The sequence below is a fragment of the Sinocyclocheilus anshuiensis genome, unplaced genomic scaffold (assembly GCF_001515605.1).
Source record: "Sinocyclocheilus anshuiensis isolate Anshui unplaced genomic scaffold, SAMN03320099.WGS_v1.1 scaffold1079, whole genome shotgun sequence".
In the NCBI taxonomy this organism is placed as follows: domain Eukaryota; kingdom Metazoa; phylum Chordata; class Actinopteri; order Cypriniformes; family Cyprinidae; genus Sinocyclocheilus; species Sinocyclocheilus anshuiensis.
In genome coordinates, this window is record NW_015548207.1 from 437,698 (window position 1) to 456,714 (window position 19,017).

Consider the following 19,017-nt stretch of genomic DNA (forward strand, 5'->3'; position numbering starts at 1 on the left):
GTAGATAGATAGATAGATAAAATATGATATTAAATAATAAAATGTAAATATTTAGTATGTTTTAATTTATTTGATTTATTCATAATAAAAGTTTTCCTATTTTATACATAAGTATTACTATTAAGTTTGTAATATATTATTTAATGTCATGTATTAATATTATTACTCCCACACTATTGCATTTTATGTACATATATTATATTATGTATATACATAATTTTTTCAAATGTAATTTTTAGTTATCATTTAAAAGGATTTTTTTAGATAGATAGATAGATAGATAGATAGATAGATAGATAGATTTTGTTTTATTAATTGAAAGGGATTTTTTTCTCTCTTTCTAGGTTATTACATGTATAATTTATTATTTAAGTATTCATTTTATTGCACACTAAAATTCTTTAATAGATAGATAGATAGATAGATAGATAGATAGATAGATTTTGTTTTATTAATTGAAAGGGATTTTTTTCTCTCTTTCTAGGTTATTACATGTATAATTTATTATTTAAGTATTCATTTTATTGCACACTAAAATTCTTTAGAAAAAAAATTAAGCACAGATGAATACAAAGTCAGCAGCATTTATTTAGAACATAAATGGTGTCAATATTGATTTCATGTTTCACTGTTAATTCTGTTTCAGACTGTATTAATTTAACTATTAATTTTACTTCTCAAACACTAAAAATTCTATTTAGAAGCATTTATTTTCATTTATTTATAGACAGCAGCGTTTACATACAGCACAAATGGTGTCAGTTTTGATTTCATGTTCCACTTCTAATTCTGTACATTTGAACGACTGGTTGGCCCACTTACAACCCTCTGAAGTGATACATAAGATGTGTTTCCCATTCCCAGTGCAAGCCGACACCTTTTAAAGTTGACAGGCCCCAACAAGAGTGTGTGTGAGAGGCTGTTTAGGAGGTCTTGCTCAGGGGAAATGTCAAATGGCAACGTGTTTCCCACAATTCTCCATTTCATTCTCACGTTGTGTGTATCAACTTGTTGCTCACTGATGTGCGTTTGAAATGTACCTCGTCGCAGTTCCTGATCTCATTTGCACTCTCTCTTGCAGTCACCTCCACTCCAGGAAAATCCATCTTGGGTTTAAAGCGAGCAGTATTCGAGCAGCGTTAGCCGGAGGAAAATGTCAGGGTGCTTTCTGCCTGAACGACTATCGACAGAAAGATCTGTGAAGCAGAAAGCAGTTTAAGAAGAAAGGGGCCGTTTTACTGTCAGTCTGTGTCGCCGCTTCACCGCGGCAATCAGCTATTATCGCTAAACACGAGTCAATGAACATGCCACGTAAACAAAGAAATAACAGTATGAGACGGGTTTGTTAAGTCGCTTACTGCGATAAAACCATCAGAAGGGTGTTTAAATTGAGCAGACGGTCACAATCAAATCATTCAAACTTCACTATTGCTATTGCTAATATTTAGCATTAGCAGACTCTTGTTAGCATAGCTAATCAGCCACATAAAACACCCAGAATCCCCTGGCAATATAGCAACAACCCCTCTGAACATGTTAGCATTGTGGCGGTAAGTTACAATGAAAGTTTTGTACACAAAGTATTAAAATGCACTCATATCTTAATCAACCTTATTTGATACTAATACAAATATGATTAAGATGTCAACCACACAGGAGTTGTGTTTAATCATTAACTGCTAATTATGTTTATTGTTCAGTATTTTAGTTGTTTGAATATGTTATCTAAGGCTAGCTTTACTATTATTGCTAATACTTCGCATTAGCAGTAATGTATTAGTTTGGCTAGTAAACAACCCCATATAAAAACACCTAGAATGCCCTGGCAACCATCCAGAGCACCTTCGCAACCACAAAGCAACACTAGCAACCACTCTGAACTTGTTAGCATTGTGGCGATAAGTTTTGGAGGGGTTAGCATCAATAACATTTCAGATTTAAAAGTTTACTGTGCACAAACATATTAAAATGCAGTGATATTAATCAACCTTATCTGATACTATACAAATATAGATATTAAATTGTTTATAATAATAAAGGCGACACACAGGAGTTGTTTAACCATTAACTTTTAATTGTGCAAATTGTTCAGTATTATAGCAGTGCTTGAATACTCTATTTGTGTTTTGCTAATCTTCACTATTATTATTGTTAATACTTAGAGTTAGAGGTCTCTTCTGAGTTCGGCTATTAAACAGTCACCTAGCAAACACCCAGAATGAGCTGACAACGCCCTGGCAAGCACATAGCAACACCCTAGAAATAAGTCAGAGCACATTAGCATTGTGGTGGTATGTTTTGTGTTGGGTTAGCATCACGCATTTTTTTCTAAAGAAGAGATTCATTTTTTAGTACACTAGAAAATATTAAAATACACTTATCTTCATCTAATCAACCTTATATGATAATAATAACAACACAGGATTATAGTGTTGTTTGAATACTCTGTGTTTTGTTAAAATGTACATTGTTTCATGTGTGTTTCAGCTAGGACAGCTAAGGGGGTTTATTTCAGCTCTCTCAGACTTTGACCTTTGACCTGCAGGAAGAACATGTGGCCATGGCATTAGTGCATGGGTAGATTCGTTAGACTCCCAAAATCACGATTTAATTAGCGCCATTGCTGACACATATAATGATCTTTTAGCTGGGATGTGCGGAGACGGGTCAGACCACGCCGCTTCACCTCACAGAGCGACAAGAGATGTTACAGTTGTGTGATGGACGCTACAGATGAGGGGTTTCATACGGTAACCATTGGATACAGGAGCAAGGTAGATTTCAAATTATTAGCAGTACATTGGGTCAATATTTGTTCTCATTTCACAGAACAAACTTGAATGAACATGTGTGTCAATATACAATGACCTTCCCTCAACACACACACACACACACACACACACACAGAGGAACCAGAAGCTACAGTCATCAGGCCTCAGGGGTTTGTGTGGGGATGTGGGTGAGCAGATTCTCAGAGCGGATCTTGTTATATTGGCTGTGTATCTGCACAGAGAATAATTGACTTCTTTAAACTGAAGACAACAGAAAAACAGTTATCTGTCTGTCATTCTATATCTATCTATCTATCTATCTATCTATCTATCTATCTATCTATCGTATCTATCATCTGACTATTTCTAACTATCTATCTATCTATCTATCTATCTATCTATCTATCTATCGTATCTATATATTAAATTGTTTATAATAATAAAGGCGACACACAGGAGTTGTTTAACCATTAACTTTTAATTGTGCAAATTGTTCAGTATTATAGCAGTGCTTGAATACTCTATTTGTGTTTTGCTAATCTTCACTATTATTATTGTTAATACTTAGAGTTAGAGGTCTCTTCTGAGTTCGGCTATTAAACAGTCACCTAGCAAACACCCAGAATGAGCTGACAACGCCCTGGCAAGCACATAGCAACACCCTAGAAATAAGTCAGAGCACATTAGCATTGTGGTGGTATGTTTTGTGTTGGGTTAGCATCACGCATTTTTTTCTAAAGAAGAGATTCATTTTTTAGTACACTAGAAAATATTAAAATACACTTATCTTCATCTAATCAACCTTATATGATAATAATAACAACACAGGATTATAGTGTTGTTTGAATACTCTGTGTTTTGTTAAAATGTACATTGTTTCATGTGTGTTTCAGCTAGGACAGCTAAGGGGGTTTATTTCAGCTCTCTCAGACTTTGACCTTTGACCTGCAGGAAGAACATGTGGCCATGGCATTAGTGCATGGGTAGATTCGTTAGACTCCCAAAATCACGATTTAATTAGCGCCATTGCTGACACATATAATGATCTTTTAGCTGGGATGTGCGGAGACGGGTCAGACCACGCCGCTTCACCTCACAGAGCGACAAGAGATGTTACAGTTGTGTGATGGACGCTACAGATGAGGGGTTTCATACGGTAACCATTGGATACAGGAGCAAGGTAGATTTCAAATTATTAGCAGTACATTGGGTCAATATTTGTTCTCATTTCACAGAACAAACTTGAATGAACATGTGTGTCAATATACAATGACCTTCCCTCAACACACACACACACACACACACACACACAGAGGAACCAGAAGCTACAGTCATCAGGCCTCAGGGGTTTGTGTGGGGATGTGGGTGAGCAGATTCTCAGAGCGGATCTTGTTATATTGGCTGTGTATCTGCACAGAGAATAATTGACTTCTTTAAACTGAAGACAACAGAAAAACAGTTATCTGTCTGTCATTCTATATCTATCTATCTATCTATCTATCTATCTATCTATCTAGCTACACTACCCCAATCCCCCCCAATTATAATGATATTAAGATGGTGAATGTCCAACATGTCCAAACAAACATGGAGGTACCATGGTACTTTTTGGTACTTTTCTCTCTCTCTCTTTCTCTCACTTTTTCTTTCTCTCTCGGTCTGACACACATTCACATCATCTACTGTAAGAGCTGATGACATGCTGATGGAATGAATGTGTTACAAATATGTAGCAGATAAATATATGCTGACTCCGTGTCTTCCAGAAGGCCTGTTTCTGCTCCAGTGCCTCCACACCTGGGTAACTGCTCTACAGCCAACATGATATGATTATTAGACCTACACCTGCTCCTGTGATCAATTTATATTTGATTACTTCACATAAAAAATAAATACAAATTTATTGAGAGAGAAAGTACATGGAGTATTTGAAAATAAATTTGTAACAGCACAGAAATTCTGGACAAGATATGTTGTAAACTAACCATACCGTATTATAGATTTCACTCATTTGAAATGTTTCTGGTATAAAATACTATATAAAGTAACCCAAAAAAACTAATTTCACAATATATTTAAAATGTATTACAGTTTATTGTTTATTTATCTATTTTGGTCACTGGAACTTTGAGTTTCATAGAGCTAGAAGCAAAGACATATTTATTAAGGCCTGTAGGATGCGCTCTTTCCCTCTCCCTACTGAAAGAAAGGGGAGGATCTCTGGGTGTCTTTAAGGACAGCCATTGGTTTACCGGGCTCATATAAAACACAGCACATACCCCAAAAGTGAGAGGGCTGGAATTCAAGCAGTTGATGTATATCTCTGCAGGAGAGGGAGAGAGAGAGTTCGGGACACGAGCAGAGGGAATCCGCACCCTTTCCAAAGTGGTTATAGAAAGCTGTGCGTTTGTGCGCGTCTTCTCCGTTGTGCGCCTCCTCGGACTTGCGCGTAAAGACAATCAATGAAGGAGAGAAGATCTATAGAGAAACTGTCCCTTCAGCCCGGAATGGATCCGAGTCAGAGCCTCAAATGTAAGATCGTGGTCGTGGGGGACAGTCAGTGTGGGAAAACCGCTCTGCTCCACGTTTTTGCAAAGGACTGTTTCCCAGAGGTGAGATGCGTAAAATCCAGTGGGTGCGCAACTGCGCTTTACGATATAGGCTGTAGTTCTGTAGCATGTGCATTCATTTTCACATTTGAAACTCTTAAAATAGACATGTTTAGTAATATTTGCAATTTTCTTTCATGTGTCTTTTCCCTAGAATTACGTACCCACTGTGTTTGAAAATTACACAGCAAGTTTTGAGATTGACAAGCAGAGAATAGAGCTCAGCCTGTGGGACACCTCAGGTGAGTCTCAAATTATGTTTTTGTACTATATACATCTGGATCTTTTAGTTTGAATTGCATTTTATAGTGCAAATATATTATGTGTACACTACAGTGGTGTGAACAAGTGTTGGCCCCCTTCCTGTTTTTTTTTATTTTTTGCATATTTGTCACACTTAAAAGATTCAGATCATCAAACAAATTTTAATACTACACAAAGATAATGCAAGTAAATACAAAATGCAGTTTTTAAATGATTATTTATTTTATTAAGGGAAAAAAGCTGTCCAAACCTGCCTGGCCCTACGTGAAAAAGTAATTGCCCCCTAAATCTAATAACTGGTTGTGCCACGCTTTGCAGCAACAACTGCAATCAAGTGTTTGCGATAACTGGCAATGAGTCTTTCACATCGCTGTGGAGGAATTTTGGCCCACTCTTCTTTGCAGAATTGTTTTAATTCAGCCACATTGGAGGGTTTTCGAGCATGAATGGACTGTTTAATGTGTTGCTAATATGTGGCATAATGTGTTGCTATTTAAGCATGCTTCTCTTTGTCAGACAGGTTCTATTTAAGATAGTATGGAGTCTTTAACCATTCATAGGACCCGTTGGTGGATAGAGAGCCAGAGCTTGGACTCCTTGTTACATATTTTATAAAACTGTGTGTTGCATGTTAAACCTCCTCTATAATGCTATGCATATATTACATTATCAATATATTAATGCTGAACTTTAGCTTTTTTAGATTTGGTTGGAGCTGTATATGTTAATATATAATTATATAATGTGTTTTAGATCCACATATAATTCAGTAGCATCACAGACCCCCTTTGAAAACCCCTGCTATATTGTATATAAATAGTTTAATTGATATGCAGAGTAAATAAACTGTATATGCTATATGCACTATAATGCTGTAATGAACGTTGTGGCTGTTAATATACAGTGCAGTCAGGGCTGCATTAAGACCGCACTGGGCCCCGGGGCTATGACTTACTGCAGGGCCCCCCAGGCCCACCTTAAGAAAAAATTTGCCATTCACTGCACCTAAAATGTATAATTGCAGAAAAAATATATACATTGTATTGAACATTAAAGGAGCAACAGATTTTGTGTGAAAATAAATCATTCAAGTTGTTTATTTTGTTTAAAAATCGTATAAATGTATGAGGTGGGAAGAGGGGCCTTTTACCCCACACACGGGGTAAAAGGCACACGGTATTTATACAAATACTTCAGCTAAAATCTAACCATGGCATGTCAACAAATGAAAAAGTCAACCATCCATTAATTATCATGTTAATTACTGTGCGCCTTTAGCCCCAACAGCAGGGGACTAAAATACCATACTCCCGGGGCACCTTTAGCCCCCTTGTACCCTATATATATTTATTTTTTATATTTTTATTTATATATATATTTATATTTATTTATATATATATATATATATATATATTAGATTTTTATAACATATCAAAATTCTTGATGCACTGAAATTTCATAATTTTTGTTACCAATTTCAATAGCAATAAAAAATAATACTAGCCTAAGTAAAAACAAGCTTACTGAAGACAAGTAAACAGTCACAAATTAGGCTACAACAGAACAAAGATCATAAAAAACGGCCTAATTGAAAAACTTAAAGCACTGACCCCGCCTAGCCCAATGGTTAAAACAGCCCTGAGTGCAGTCAGTAAATAGAGGCCTTGTTACAATTTAAAAAGTCAGGGTTTGAACTATGCGGTGATTGTTTTGCTTTATAATTTCCTAATTTTGTATATTTTATGTCCGTTTAGTTCAGTTACATGCTGTTGGTTCAAGACATGTCCAGACTTGTTGTCTTTCTTCATAAATCCAGTGAACATATCATTATTTTGATGCATCATTGTGTTGTGCAGGGTAATGATGTGATTGCTAGCACTTACGTTTATGCCTGGAGGAGAATCTGGGTTTGTTTAATAGCTTTTCTTTATTTTTCTGAGCGATTGAGCGATTCTCGGTTGAGTCAGTACGAGAGCCTGCCAAGCGTTTAATCACACACACACACACACACACACACACACACACACACACACACCGCGCTATTGTTTAATAGCTTTTCTTTATTTTTCTGAGCGATTGAGCGATTCTCGGTTGAGTCAGTACGAGAGCCTGCCAAGCGTTTAATCACACACACACACACACACACACACACACACACACACACACCCTGCTAATACACTCTCACACACTCCACCCATCTGTGGAATTTGATCCACAGACACCTCACTTTTAAGGAATGTTAGGATGGCATCTCTGGGAATGTTGCTGTAAGTGATGTTTTGGATAAACAAATGAAACGGAAACTGTTGCCACAGCTGGGGTCTTGCTGCAATTCACACGTTTAACAAAACCAAACAACTGTGACCACACAGGCAAATGAGAGTGGGGTCTTGGCTCACTCTGTCTGAATGTAGGGTATTAGTACGTTTCCAGAGTTTGCGCTCGGATCACCCAGGAGAGATCAGACCTGCTGTCTGGAGGTAATCACAGGCCCTGTAAAGCAGCCAGCCAGACAGACTGCTTTAGACGGTGACCTGTTTGGAGCTTAGCTATGATCTGGGGTAAACTGCATTCAGACCTGAACCTGGGGGTTTAGGTTATTTGGTGCTGTGTGTGGTCTGAATTCTAATGTGCTGAATTCTAATGTGCTTATGTGCTAAATATTTCCTTCCAGTATATGTTAAGCCATCAATCATGCTAGGGTATTATGTTTGATCAATTTTACCAGCTACATTTTACAAATTGTCTGGCCAGCTACACCAAATCAGCTAAACTGGTCTTTTCAGCAGGGTCTGCAAATCTCAAGTAATTTTTTTAATGTAGTGTCATATTATTAATCTGGATCCAGTTCTTCTAGAGTAATTTCCTAAGTCAAGAACCATGTGCTAGTTTGACCTGCTGAAATGCTAGCACAGCTGGTCACTAGCCTTTGCTGTGTTTTGAATGCTGGTATGTTGTAGGCCTAGGCTTCTTAACTAGCTTAATCAGCAAAACTTGATACTTGTGAACAGCATGGCAATGCTGGCAATGCCAAAAAAGGATATTTGCTAGTTTTTTTGCATGGTAGAATCAGTCCTAGATCTAATGAACTGAGCTAATTAAGAGTCAAATCTCACATTTTCTCAATGTAGTTTTCTGAATATGAATGGTACTAAATGTGAATCTACATCATAAATCCAAATGTAACATTTTGAGCTATTCCCCAAAACTAGAGGAATGTGCTGCAATCCTGAGTGAAAATTACAACATTTGGAGTCATGTGCTCAATCTGGAGTAATTTCCTGAATCAGAGTCTGTCCTAAATTGGAAGCACTTGCCTAAATTTTGAGCCAAGTGCTAAATCTAGAGTTATAGCCTAAATCCAGAATCATTTTCGAAATCCCTAAAACTCAAACTAGAACTATATCTGATGATAATTCAATGCATGTTGGTTCAGTTTGTTTTGTGATGTAAGTACAGGAGTGTGTTCGGCTGACAGATGTCTGCGGTGGGCGTCTGCGGGCAGGGCCGCCTGTCTGATACTGGCTTTTGGATATGTAGTTAGTTGCTTGTGTCAGGCTGTGGGCTTCCAGCCTTCTGTTCATTACAGTACAGTGTAAGTTATTGTGTCAGAGCCAGGCTCCAAGGTCTCCCCAGTGTGTGTGTGGTCTTTCCTCTCAAAACCCTAAGTCCTGGATTTAACAAGTTCTGAACACACCTGAGCACATTCCAGATAATGAGAGAAATAGACATGTGGACTAGGAAACCTTGGGTATTTGCCCTTGAATAATCATAAATTCATTGTCTTGAGAGTTTCTGAACAGTCTGTGAATCCGGGGGTTGCTCCCAGAATTGCCCGAATGGATAGTTTCTTGGCACCTCTTCTTTGTGCTGCTTTGTTTGCAACAGCTGCCACCCCCGTCAACCAAACTGACTGCTCCTGTCATTGTCCACCAATCAGCTGTTGAGTCACGACCCCATTCACCATTCAGCTGGCAGCATCCGTCACTGATCCGCCATGGAACCCATTGATACAGTAGAGTACATGCGTACCATTGGGAATTGAAACAGTTCGCTTCCGAAAGAGTACGACCAAGACTTTTTGTGTTGAATAGAAAAGAGGGGAATGCAATTGTGTTTCTTTTTGTTTGTTTTACTTTTGATTGAGCTCAAGTCTTGCGTAACATCTTTTTTAGGACTGTTGCCCATTGTTGTGTTTGTTAAAATGATTCCCACTCATGGCAATGAAAAACCGAGCATTCTTTGGTCATTATTCCAATGTCAAAGTGCTGCTGCCATTCTGCTGCATGAATGTTTCATTAGGCTTTTCTCATGTATATTGATTGTAGGGCTTAGTAAGTCCTTCTAAATCTGAAACTCAAGTGTGTATGTGCATGTATTGTGTGTTATGTGATACACAAGAGGCCAAGTGTCAGGATAACACCCTACCGGAGACAAGAGACCGCATGCTTTCTGATCTTTTTGATGGCCATGAGCATGTGTGTGTGTATATCCCCTAATAGCCGTTCCTCAATGGAATCGGACCCCTTCCCCCAGCTTCGCTCTTCCAGACACATATTGACCAGAAACCCCCTGCAGATGTGAAGCCAGGATCTTGACATGCCTGTCTCAAAGGGTTCCTTATCCACCAGTCAGACCATGATCAATCAATATACGCACACTCTGCTTTGGGATCTTTTTGTTCCTTTGTGAGTTGTACATTTTACAATAAGCATATTGTCTCGGAAAACTATAGTGCCAAATTCAGTCCCTTGTTCCTCAATCGTCCTATCTCCTTGCTCCCCTAGGGCCGGTGACGGATTTGCTGTCATGACTAGGCATGGGCCGATTACCAGTTTCAAGGTATACCGCAATTTGAAAATTTCACGGTTTCAAAACCTCTAATATTTTCCGTTATACCGTTCCTGTGGTATGCGCTGTTTTTCATGTCTCCTCAAAGACTGAAAGTGTAGGAATCCGTCAGGTTGAGTGCAGTGTAGAGAGTAACACGACCCTCCTCCTCCTGTTGATGCGAGCGTGGTCAGTCACGTGTGTGTAGGATGGCCTAAATTAAGGAGCTTCCCCTGGAACTTACGCGATCGGCAACTGGCCGATTTTTGTCTTATTGCAGCTCGTCTCTGTTCTGGACTTGCACAAACTGCGTTGCAATGCAATCATTTTCCAAAATTTAATTTATGTGAAAATATGAAGTCTGTAAACGCCCGTTAACACAAGCCAGAGACGCTGAAGACAGATGCAAAGAGAAAAATACTGTAGCAGGCAGATCACTCACTGTTCATGATGCACAAACTATTGGAAGAAAATCCTAAAGTGCTGCTGCCATTCTGCTGCATGAATGTTTCATTAGGCTTTTCTCATGTATATTGATTGTAGGGCTTAGTAAGTCCTTCTAAATCTGAAACTCAAGTGTGTATGTGCATGTATTGTGTGTTATGTGATACACAAGAGGCCAAGTGTCAGGATAACACCCTACCGGAGACAAGAGACCGCATGCTTTCTGATCTTTTTGATGGCCATGAGCATGTGTGTGTGTATATCCCCTAATAGCCGTTCCTCAATGGAATCGGACCCCTTCCCCCAGCTTCGCTCTTCCAGACACATATTGACCAGAAACCCCCTGCAGATGTGAAGCCAGGATCTTGACATGCCTGTCTCAAAGGGTTCCTTATCCACCAGTCAGACCATGATCAATCAATATACGCACACTCTGCTTTGGGATCTTTTTGTTCCTTTGTGAGTTGTACATTTTACAATAAGCATATTGTCTCGGAAAACTATAGTGCCAAATTCAGTCCCTTGTTCCTCAATCGTCCTATCTCCTTGCTCCCCTAGGGCCGGTGACGGATTTGCTGTCATGACTAGGCATGGGCCGATTACCAGTTTCAAGGTATACCGCAATTTGAAAATTTCACGGTTTCAAAACCTCTAATATTTTCCGTTATACCGTTCCTGTGGTATGCGCTGTTTTTCATGTCTCCTCAAAGACTGAAAGTGTAGGAATCCGTCAGGTTGAGTGCAGTGTAGAGAGTAACACGACCCTCCTCCTCCTGTTGATGCGAGCGTGGTCAGTCACGTGTGTGTAGGATGGCCTAAATTAAGGAGCTTCCCCTGGAACTTACGCGATCGGCAACTGGCCGATTTTTGTCTTATTGCAGCTCGTCTCTGTTCTGGACTTGCACAAACTGCGTTGCAATGCAATCATTTTCCAAAATTTAATTTATGTGAAAATATGAAGTCTGTAAACGCCCGTTAACACAAGCCAGAGACGCTGAAGACAGATGCAAAGAGAAAAATACTGTAGCAGGCAGATCACTCACTGTTCATGATGCACAAACTATTGGAAGAAAATCCTCAATATTGATTTGGGGGTTTATGTGTTTCTGAGGGGAACTGACAGAAACAGAAAACTAAACAGAAAAGTTTACGTGGTATTTTAATCTCGTCTCTGTATAGATCATAATAAAGCAGTGTTTCAGCGCAGTGCTGCTTTGTTTACAGCGGTAACCAAGGAAACGCTGTATCTGGTGTTCCAGAAGCGCCTCCTGCTGTCAGAGAGTGAATCTGCATCTCATTCAGAGCTTCTACTGTTTGCTTCGTTCAGGCATGTAGTATAATTTCACAAAGCTAGTCAGAACATTCTGTTTTTGCTTCAAATTGGGTTATTATTAAATCAAATTAGGTATATGAAATTATATAACTAAATGATATGAAATTATATAAATGATATGTATATGAATGATCTAACTAAAATTAAATAACTGTAATTACAGATTTAGGTTAAATAAAGATGTCAGTCTTTATTTTTCTTCTTTTTAGGAAACAAATCAAAGAAAAAATAAACAATAAACATTTCCTAATATTCTGTATGTTGCTCAAAAACAAAATATATTGTGTTCAGCGGAATTTTTTTATTTTTTATTTTTTTTACCCAGTCATTTAAAAATAACAATTTAGAGCTGTAACAACAATACTGTGATACCGTGAAACCGTGATATTTTTGCTTAAAGGGTTAGTTCACGCAAAAATTTAAATTCTGTCATTAATTACTCACCCTTGTGTTGCTCGAAACCCGTAAGACCTTCGTTCATCTTCGGAACACAATTTAAGATATTTTTGATGAAATATGAGGGCTCTCTGACCCTCCCATAGACAGCAAGGTAACTACCACATTCAAGGTCCAGAAAAGTACCAAGATGATCGACAAAGTAGTCCGTGTGACATCAGTGGTTCAACTGTAAAGTTACGAAGCTACGAGAATACATTTTTGCGCAAAGAAAACAAAAATAACGACTTTATTCCACATTTTCGTCTCTACTTGTGTACGCGCGTTCACGATCTGGGTCAGCGCCGGTGCCGCCACACGCTCGTGAGTACCACTCTTCTTTGCAATAAGTCAAATCTAGTTTTATTTTGATTAAAGATGAAAACAAATATGCATAGTTACACCAGGTACATTTATTAAGAGGATAAATAATAATTTTTTATTTCACATTGCCTTGAAAGCTAAGATAAAGAGAAATCTTCAGCATTTGAGGTAAAATTATAAATTAATCTATGTAAAGTGTTTGCTAATACATGACTTCTTAATCTTGTTTGTACATTAAAAAACAATCCTTTTCACTGTTAATTTGTAAATAAATTAGTATCATTCAGCTATTGCATGTCCCTTCAAAGTCCTGATCTACGACGTTGCTATGTAACCTCCTTAATCCAACCCTTGACTATTATCAGCAAGGGGAGACCTCATTATCAGCTGACCCCCGAAAACAAAACGTTCCCGGGATCATTTCAATGGGCTCCTGCTGGGACAGGCTCTCTCAAACCCACTCCTCAAAGCTGGTCAACTATTGTCGGCTGGATCATATTTCTAACCTTGACGATTTGGGCCTGCATGCCTCACATTCCTTTCAGGAAAGGTTTGCTCTCGTACTCCACAAAGCAGCTATTGTGCGGTAGGCTGCCAGGGAAAAAAAGCGCCATGTGAACCGTTATGTTCTCTGAAATTATTCTTACCTTGTTAGTCAAGGAGGAAATTAAATTCAGGAGGAACTCATGTACTGATGTAGAGTTCGAAAAGACTTTCTTAAAGTTTGTAATGGTGTGCTAGCAATTTTTCAAAGCATGAATTAGCATCAAGGGATTTTAGCTTTGGGGTTAAATGTACTTTGCTGAGAACTTACTTTTGTCTGTTTATTGCTTTATTTTTATGTAGATTAGGAAGACACTGAGGGATCCAAGCCAAAAACACCAATGGCAAAGAATTCTTTATGTGTGCTTTTACATGGTCACCACATCTTTAGAGAAGCATTTAAACACTCGGGGAATCCATCAGCTGTCGGTATCCTTCACACATTATGGTGTGTTGTGATAGCTATGGTGTTCCACAAGTGTGTGTGTGTGGTGTGTGTCATTCTAGTTGGCTATTATTTACACAAATACTGTACAACCACACACACACACACACACACACACACACACACACACACACACACACACACACAGCAGGGTATGCGTTTAGTATGCATGCATTGGACAGAGAAACAAAATAATGTGTTTAATGAAAGCTTTAGAGAGAAAACTGTGTGTGGTGGGGTGGGGGTTGCCATAGAGAGTGTGTATATTCATCTATGCGTTTGTGTGTGTGTGTGTGGGCATCTGTTGTGTGTCTCTCAGAAGAGGCTGAATACCACACTAACAACAACAAACTGTTACTTTTTGTATATTGTTTCCACATAACCTTTCATAACAAAAGTATATTTACACTAACATACATCACCTTTCAATATCTACACTAAAATAACAAACTTTATTCAAACGCTGTGAACTCAAAATAAGTTTGATAATTAGATCTACATACAGAAGTAGTTACTTATTGACATTACAAATTAGAGATTAAATGATTAACTGTAAAAAAAAAAAACTATCAAACCTCTCGTGAAACGTTGTTGTCCGAGTTGTTCTTGTTTTTTGGCCTGTAGCTGTGGTTGGATTGTGAGCTGTAAAGTCCTGTGGCTGCATGTGTTTTCAACTTCGCATTTTTCTACTTAACTTCTGGCACTGGGAATTATCATTCTGTCAAACTAAACAGCCCTCCTTTCCCTCTGTCTCTCTCTGTCTCTCATAAACACCACCTCGGTCCTGGAATCTGGCACATTATAAATGTGTTTGTCCTGTGTGGATTGTACATAGCGTGTCTGGCAGAGTTAGCAGTGGGCGGGAATGCTTCGTTCTGTCAGAGTAAATCCTGGACTATACCGTCCTCACAAAGAAAAACATCTCCAGAGTTTTAGCCAGGAAGGAAATGCTACATCAGGCAAGGGTCTAGTTATTAGCAGTGTGTTTACTAAGGCAAGCATCAGTATTTTTATTTGAGTAAGGGATTTGAAGAATTATTTTGTGCTTGTGTAAATCACTTATAAATCATTATTTAGCATTGCAACAGTGACAAAGAACTGGAAGTGTTCTGGAAAATTCATGAATGCTTTCAAATTACTGTCTGTACTGCGTCACTGAGTGAAAGTTAAATGAGGTTAAGTAATATATTGAAGGCCCTCCAGACAGTCCCACTATCCTTGACTTGTTTTTTGTGCATGCTTGTGTTTAAGTGAACTTTGTTCTTCCTGACCAATCCACCTTTTTGTGTCACAGGCTCCCCGTATTATGACAACGTCAGACCGCTTTCATATCCAGACTCCGACGCCGTCATCATATGCTTTGACATCAGCAGACCAGAGACCCTGGACAGTGTCCTAAAGAAGGTGAACGTTTTTTCCAACCTGTAATAATTGATTTGACACACTTAATGTGAGCTTAACAAGTAGGATATTCCTAGATTAACATCCACTGTTGTTCCTGGAATTATATTCCTATCACACAATCAGATTTTAGGACTGGAGTTGGGGTCTTGAACAACATTCCTATCAACCAATCAGATTTTAGGACTGGGATTGGGGTCTTGAAGAACATTCCCATCAACCAATCAGATTTTAGGACTGGGATTGGGGTCTTGAAGAACATTCCCATCAACCAATCAGATTTTAGGACTGGGATTGGGGTCTTGAAGAACATTCCCATCAACCAATCAGATTTTAGGACTAGGGATGGGGTCTTGAAGAACATTCCCATTAACCAATCAAATTTTAGGGCTCCAAAATGACCTCTTGAGAATCATGATCGGAGACACCTGTTGATAAAGGAAATTAATAAAGAAAATTGTCTAAGCAGTTGACATCTGGGGGCAGAATACATTGGGTGTGGTGCACAAAATTTTGGAAGTTTCTTGGATATCAAACTGTAGGCTTGACCTTTCTGGTTCTTGACAGTCTAATTGACTTTTAAATGCATTGCCTGTGATTCAGAGAAATTCTTCTACAACTTCATTGTGATTTGCCCACTCTTTGTAGCATTCCAATAAAGTCATCCTTTGTTCAGTAGGCTTGGATATCTTCTTGTAGACTTTCAGTCTGGGGTCAGGTGTCTGGAATGGCCTGTGGCTCTGGTTCACTTGGACAGGGTGGGCCCCTGGATTGATAGTATCATGCTGGCATTAGCTAGACCATGTGAGTGGAAGTTCAGCCGGGTGGTTTGTCTTAAAACGGTTGAGATCTAGGTCGCAGAATCAGAAATACAGTCAGGCTACATGTGGGTACCTGGTGGAATAAGCTAGTGTTGTCTTCCGGGACTTTGAGGCCTCTAGGAGCCAGAGGTGAGCACAAAAGGATCATGGGAATGTAGGGTGTTCGTGTTCCTGTGAACAATCATATGACTGTGTTGTACCCGCCTGTCTCCCGCCAGATTAACTCTGGTGATTCTATGCCACACCAACACAGAAAATGCTTTGTTTGGGAAGGAGAGGAATGCAGATCACCTGTAGCATTGTTGGGAAGACGCACACACAGATACACACCCTGAAAAGCAGTCATTACAGTGCAGGCTTTATCCTCGGAGGAAGCATGTCTCTCACCTGTAGCAAGGAAGATTAATACTCTTGTGAAAAAAGGGATGGGATGGAATGTGATATGCTTAGAAAATGGGAACAGGAAACACTTGTTCTAGTCTTTTGTCATCTCTCAGACAGGGATGGATCAAGGCCAAATGGTTTTATCTTTCCCTGTTGGTTTTGTCTCTTTCTCTCACAGTGGAAAGGGGAGATCCAGGAATTCTGTCCCAACACAAAGATGCTGCTCGTCGGATGCAAGTCAGACCTTAGAACGGACCTCACAACTTTGGTGGAGCTGTCTAATCACAGACAGACACCGGTGTCATATGATCAGGTGAGCGGTTCTCATAAACTCCTTTTGCAATTTGGTTGGATGCCACTGAGACACTCAACTTCAGATTTGACTTGATATCTAACACCAATCTTACTACTTTACCAGTAATTACGTTCATCAGCAAGGGCAGTTCGGCAACATTGCAATGGTTTAGGTTACTAATCTAATCTAATCCATGCATTAAATGTCTGAGTGATAAAGAGTAAAATCTTCCTGAGCACAAAGCTAAACTTAATTTTGATGAAATTGCAAGCGGTAATCATAACAATTAGACTGCTAATTGTGATTTTACTGCTAATTGCTGGTTTTGTTTCATATCAAAGCTCATAATCCTCTCTTTCTCTTTTAGGGTTCAGCTATGGCTAAGCAGATATCTGCACCTTATATCGAATGCTCCGCAGTGCAGTCAGAAAACAGCGTGCGGGACATTTTCCATGTCGCAACATTGGCTTGCGTAAATAAGAACAACAAAAACATCAAGCGCAACAAATCGGCACGCTCCACCAAACGCATCTCGCATATGCCCAGTCGACCAGACCTAGCTGCCGTGGCAACAGACCTACGCAAAGACAAAGCAAAGAGTTGCACGGTAATGTAATGCAAGGAGTTCGGGAGGAAAGATTCATTCTGGGAAGCGGTGAAGGTGGACTGTGGAAGCAAGAACGGACTGGAATTGCCTCCAAAGACAAAGCAAAAGTGGAGAGTGGGAGTGTTTGCTCGATGTTTGAGGGATGCACTTCTTGTTGCCAGAACTCGACAAGCATATGGACGTAAACCCATATTAAGGCCCCAACCACCTCTCCTAAACTTATCCACTCAGCAGGAGGATGTCACCCCCCTCTCGGCCAATGGGAGGCCTTCCTTCCTGCTCCTGGATGTGAAGCTGCTTCCTCTCTGGAGGATTCCTTCTGGAAGCTTCTCCTGCAGGAAAGGAAGGAGGAAGTAGAATCACATAACCATTGAGTCCAGAGTTCCGCTGAGCTTTGCCTCACAGCTATTTTTAAAAGATGCACGTTATGGTTGGTATTAACAGTCATATGACGGAACAGTGAAGGGGAAGATGACTTCCAAAATGGCGGAATTTTTGGATAAGGACAACTCTCGTTTCTTTCATTTTGAGTCTGTACAGCTAAACAAGGATATGAAATGAGAGTGTATCACTGTGGTTACGGACCACTTCCTCCTTCGATCCTCCTTGGCCTGTTTTGTTCTTTCTGTAGACCAAGAGCACGAGTTTGTGCGTGTGCGTGGTTTTCTTTTTCTTATGCTAAGCTCAGCTAAAACTGTCACCATGGATACACCGCTGGTATATTTGAAATCGCACCATTTTCTGTATAACTCCTCAATCACTTTATGGTTCATTAAGATTCAGAAAAAGAAAAACCAAAGAACTGGAAGGTTTTCAAGTCGAATGACTCAATGTTTGACATTCTGAAGTGCGTGATGGATGTGTATTTGAGGGTTTTGGTGGATCAATGAGAATTTCTTTCACGGTTCTATAAGAACATGTTTCTGCTTGTCTTTATAGACCGGGTATATGGAAGTGCAAATACGACCTTTGAGAATTAACCTGACCATTTAGTATTCATTTGCATTTGGTTTATCCCTGAAGGGGCATTCACACTGACAAAGCATCTGGAAGTCATTAATTTGCAATGAGTGCTGGTGATTTGAGGCCAGACTGTTTAGAGTTCAACTTTATTCAAATCTGGAAAAATACTTAGGGTGGGACCAGAGCTGATCCTCCCTATACGCAAAATACGCAAGCTGCGTAGGGCCAAAATCCAGGGAATTTTTTGAATTTGGCCAGCGGTTATGAATACATGAATGATCATTTATTTTAATGAAAATGATGCTGTCACCCTTTCTACGTAAAAATCAGTCAAATCATGTAACGTGAATGTCGTACAGTCTTGTTCAAGACAAAAAAAACACGAGTTGAAAGCGTACCGAGCCGCGGAAGGGACACTGCCTCTCAAGTGCTTGCTGCGAGCGCGATTCGAGACGAAGTGAAACACGGACAAATGCGTTTCATTCATTCGTTCATAACCACTCATACCCCACTCCACCACCCCCCACCCCCTTCCCCTCCCGCCGACA

The 19,017-nt window shown here is 39.4% G+C and overlaps 2 protein-coding genes across 2 annotated transcripts in view; both read left to right on the plus strand.

Annotated features, from left to right (window-relative positions):
* The first annotated feature begins 5,065 nt into the window (after positions 1-5,065).
* Positions 5,066-18,023, plus strand: LOC107653593 (rho-related GTP-binding protein RhoE). Its single transcript, XM_016440335.1, has 5 exons — positions 5,066-5,383; positions 5,535-5,622; positions 15,293-15,402; positions 16,783-16,917; positions 17,267-18,023. Exons 1-5 carry the CDS (start codon positions 5,234-5,236, stop codon positions 17,513-17,515), a joined length of 732 nt encoding a protein of 243 aa, XP_016295821.1. The 5' UTR covers positions 5,066-5,233; the 3' UTR covers positions 17,516-18,023.
* Positions 17,515-19,017, plus strand: part of LOC107653528 (rho-related GTP-binding protein RhoE-like) — a 5,726-nt gene continuing 4,223 nt past the window's right edge. The window contains exons 1-2 of the mRNA XM_016440276.1: positions 17,515-17,620; positions 17,738-17,859. Of these exons, the coding sequence (XP_016295762.1) occupies positions 17,515-17,620; positions 17,738-17,859 (228 nt within the window). The remainder of the gene's footprint in view (positions 17,621-17,737; positions 17,860-19,017) is intronic.

Coding starts and splice junctions, on each gene's coding strand:
- LOC107653593 (XM_016440335.1), top strand. CDS start 5,234: ATGAAGGAGAGAAGATCTATAGAGAAACTGTCCCTTCAGCCCGGAATG. Junction 5,384..5,534: donor CAAAGGACTGTTTCCCAGAG/GTGAGATGCGTA, acceptor TCTTTTCCCTAG/AATTACGTACCCACTGTGTT. Junction 5,623..15,292: donor CAGCCTGTGGGACACCTCAG/GTGAGTCTCAAA, acceptor TTTGTGTCACAG/GCTCCCCGTATTATGACAAC.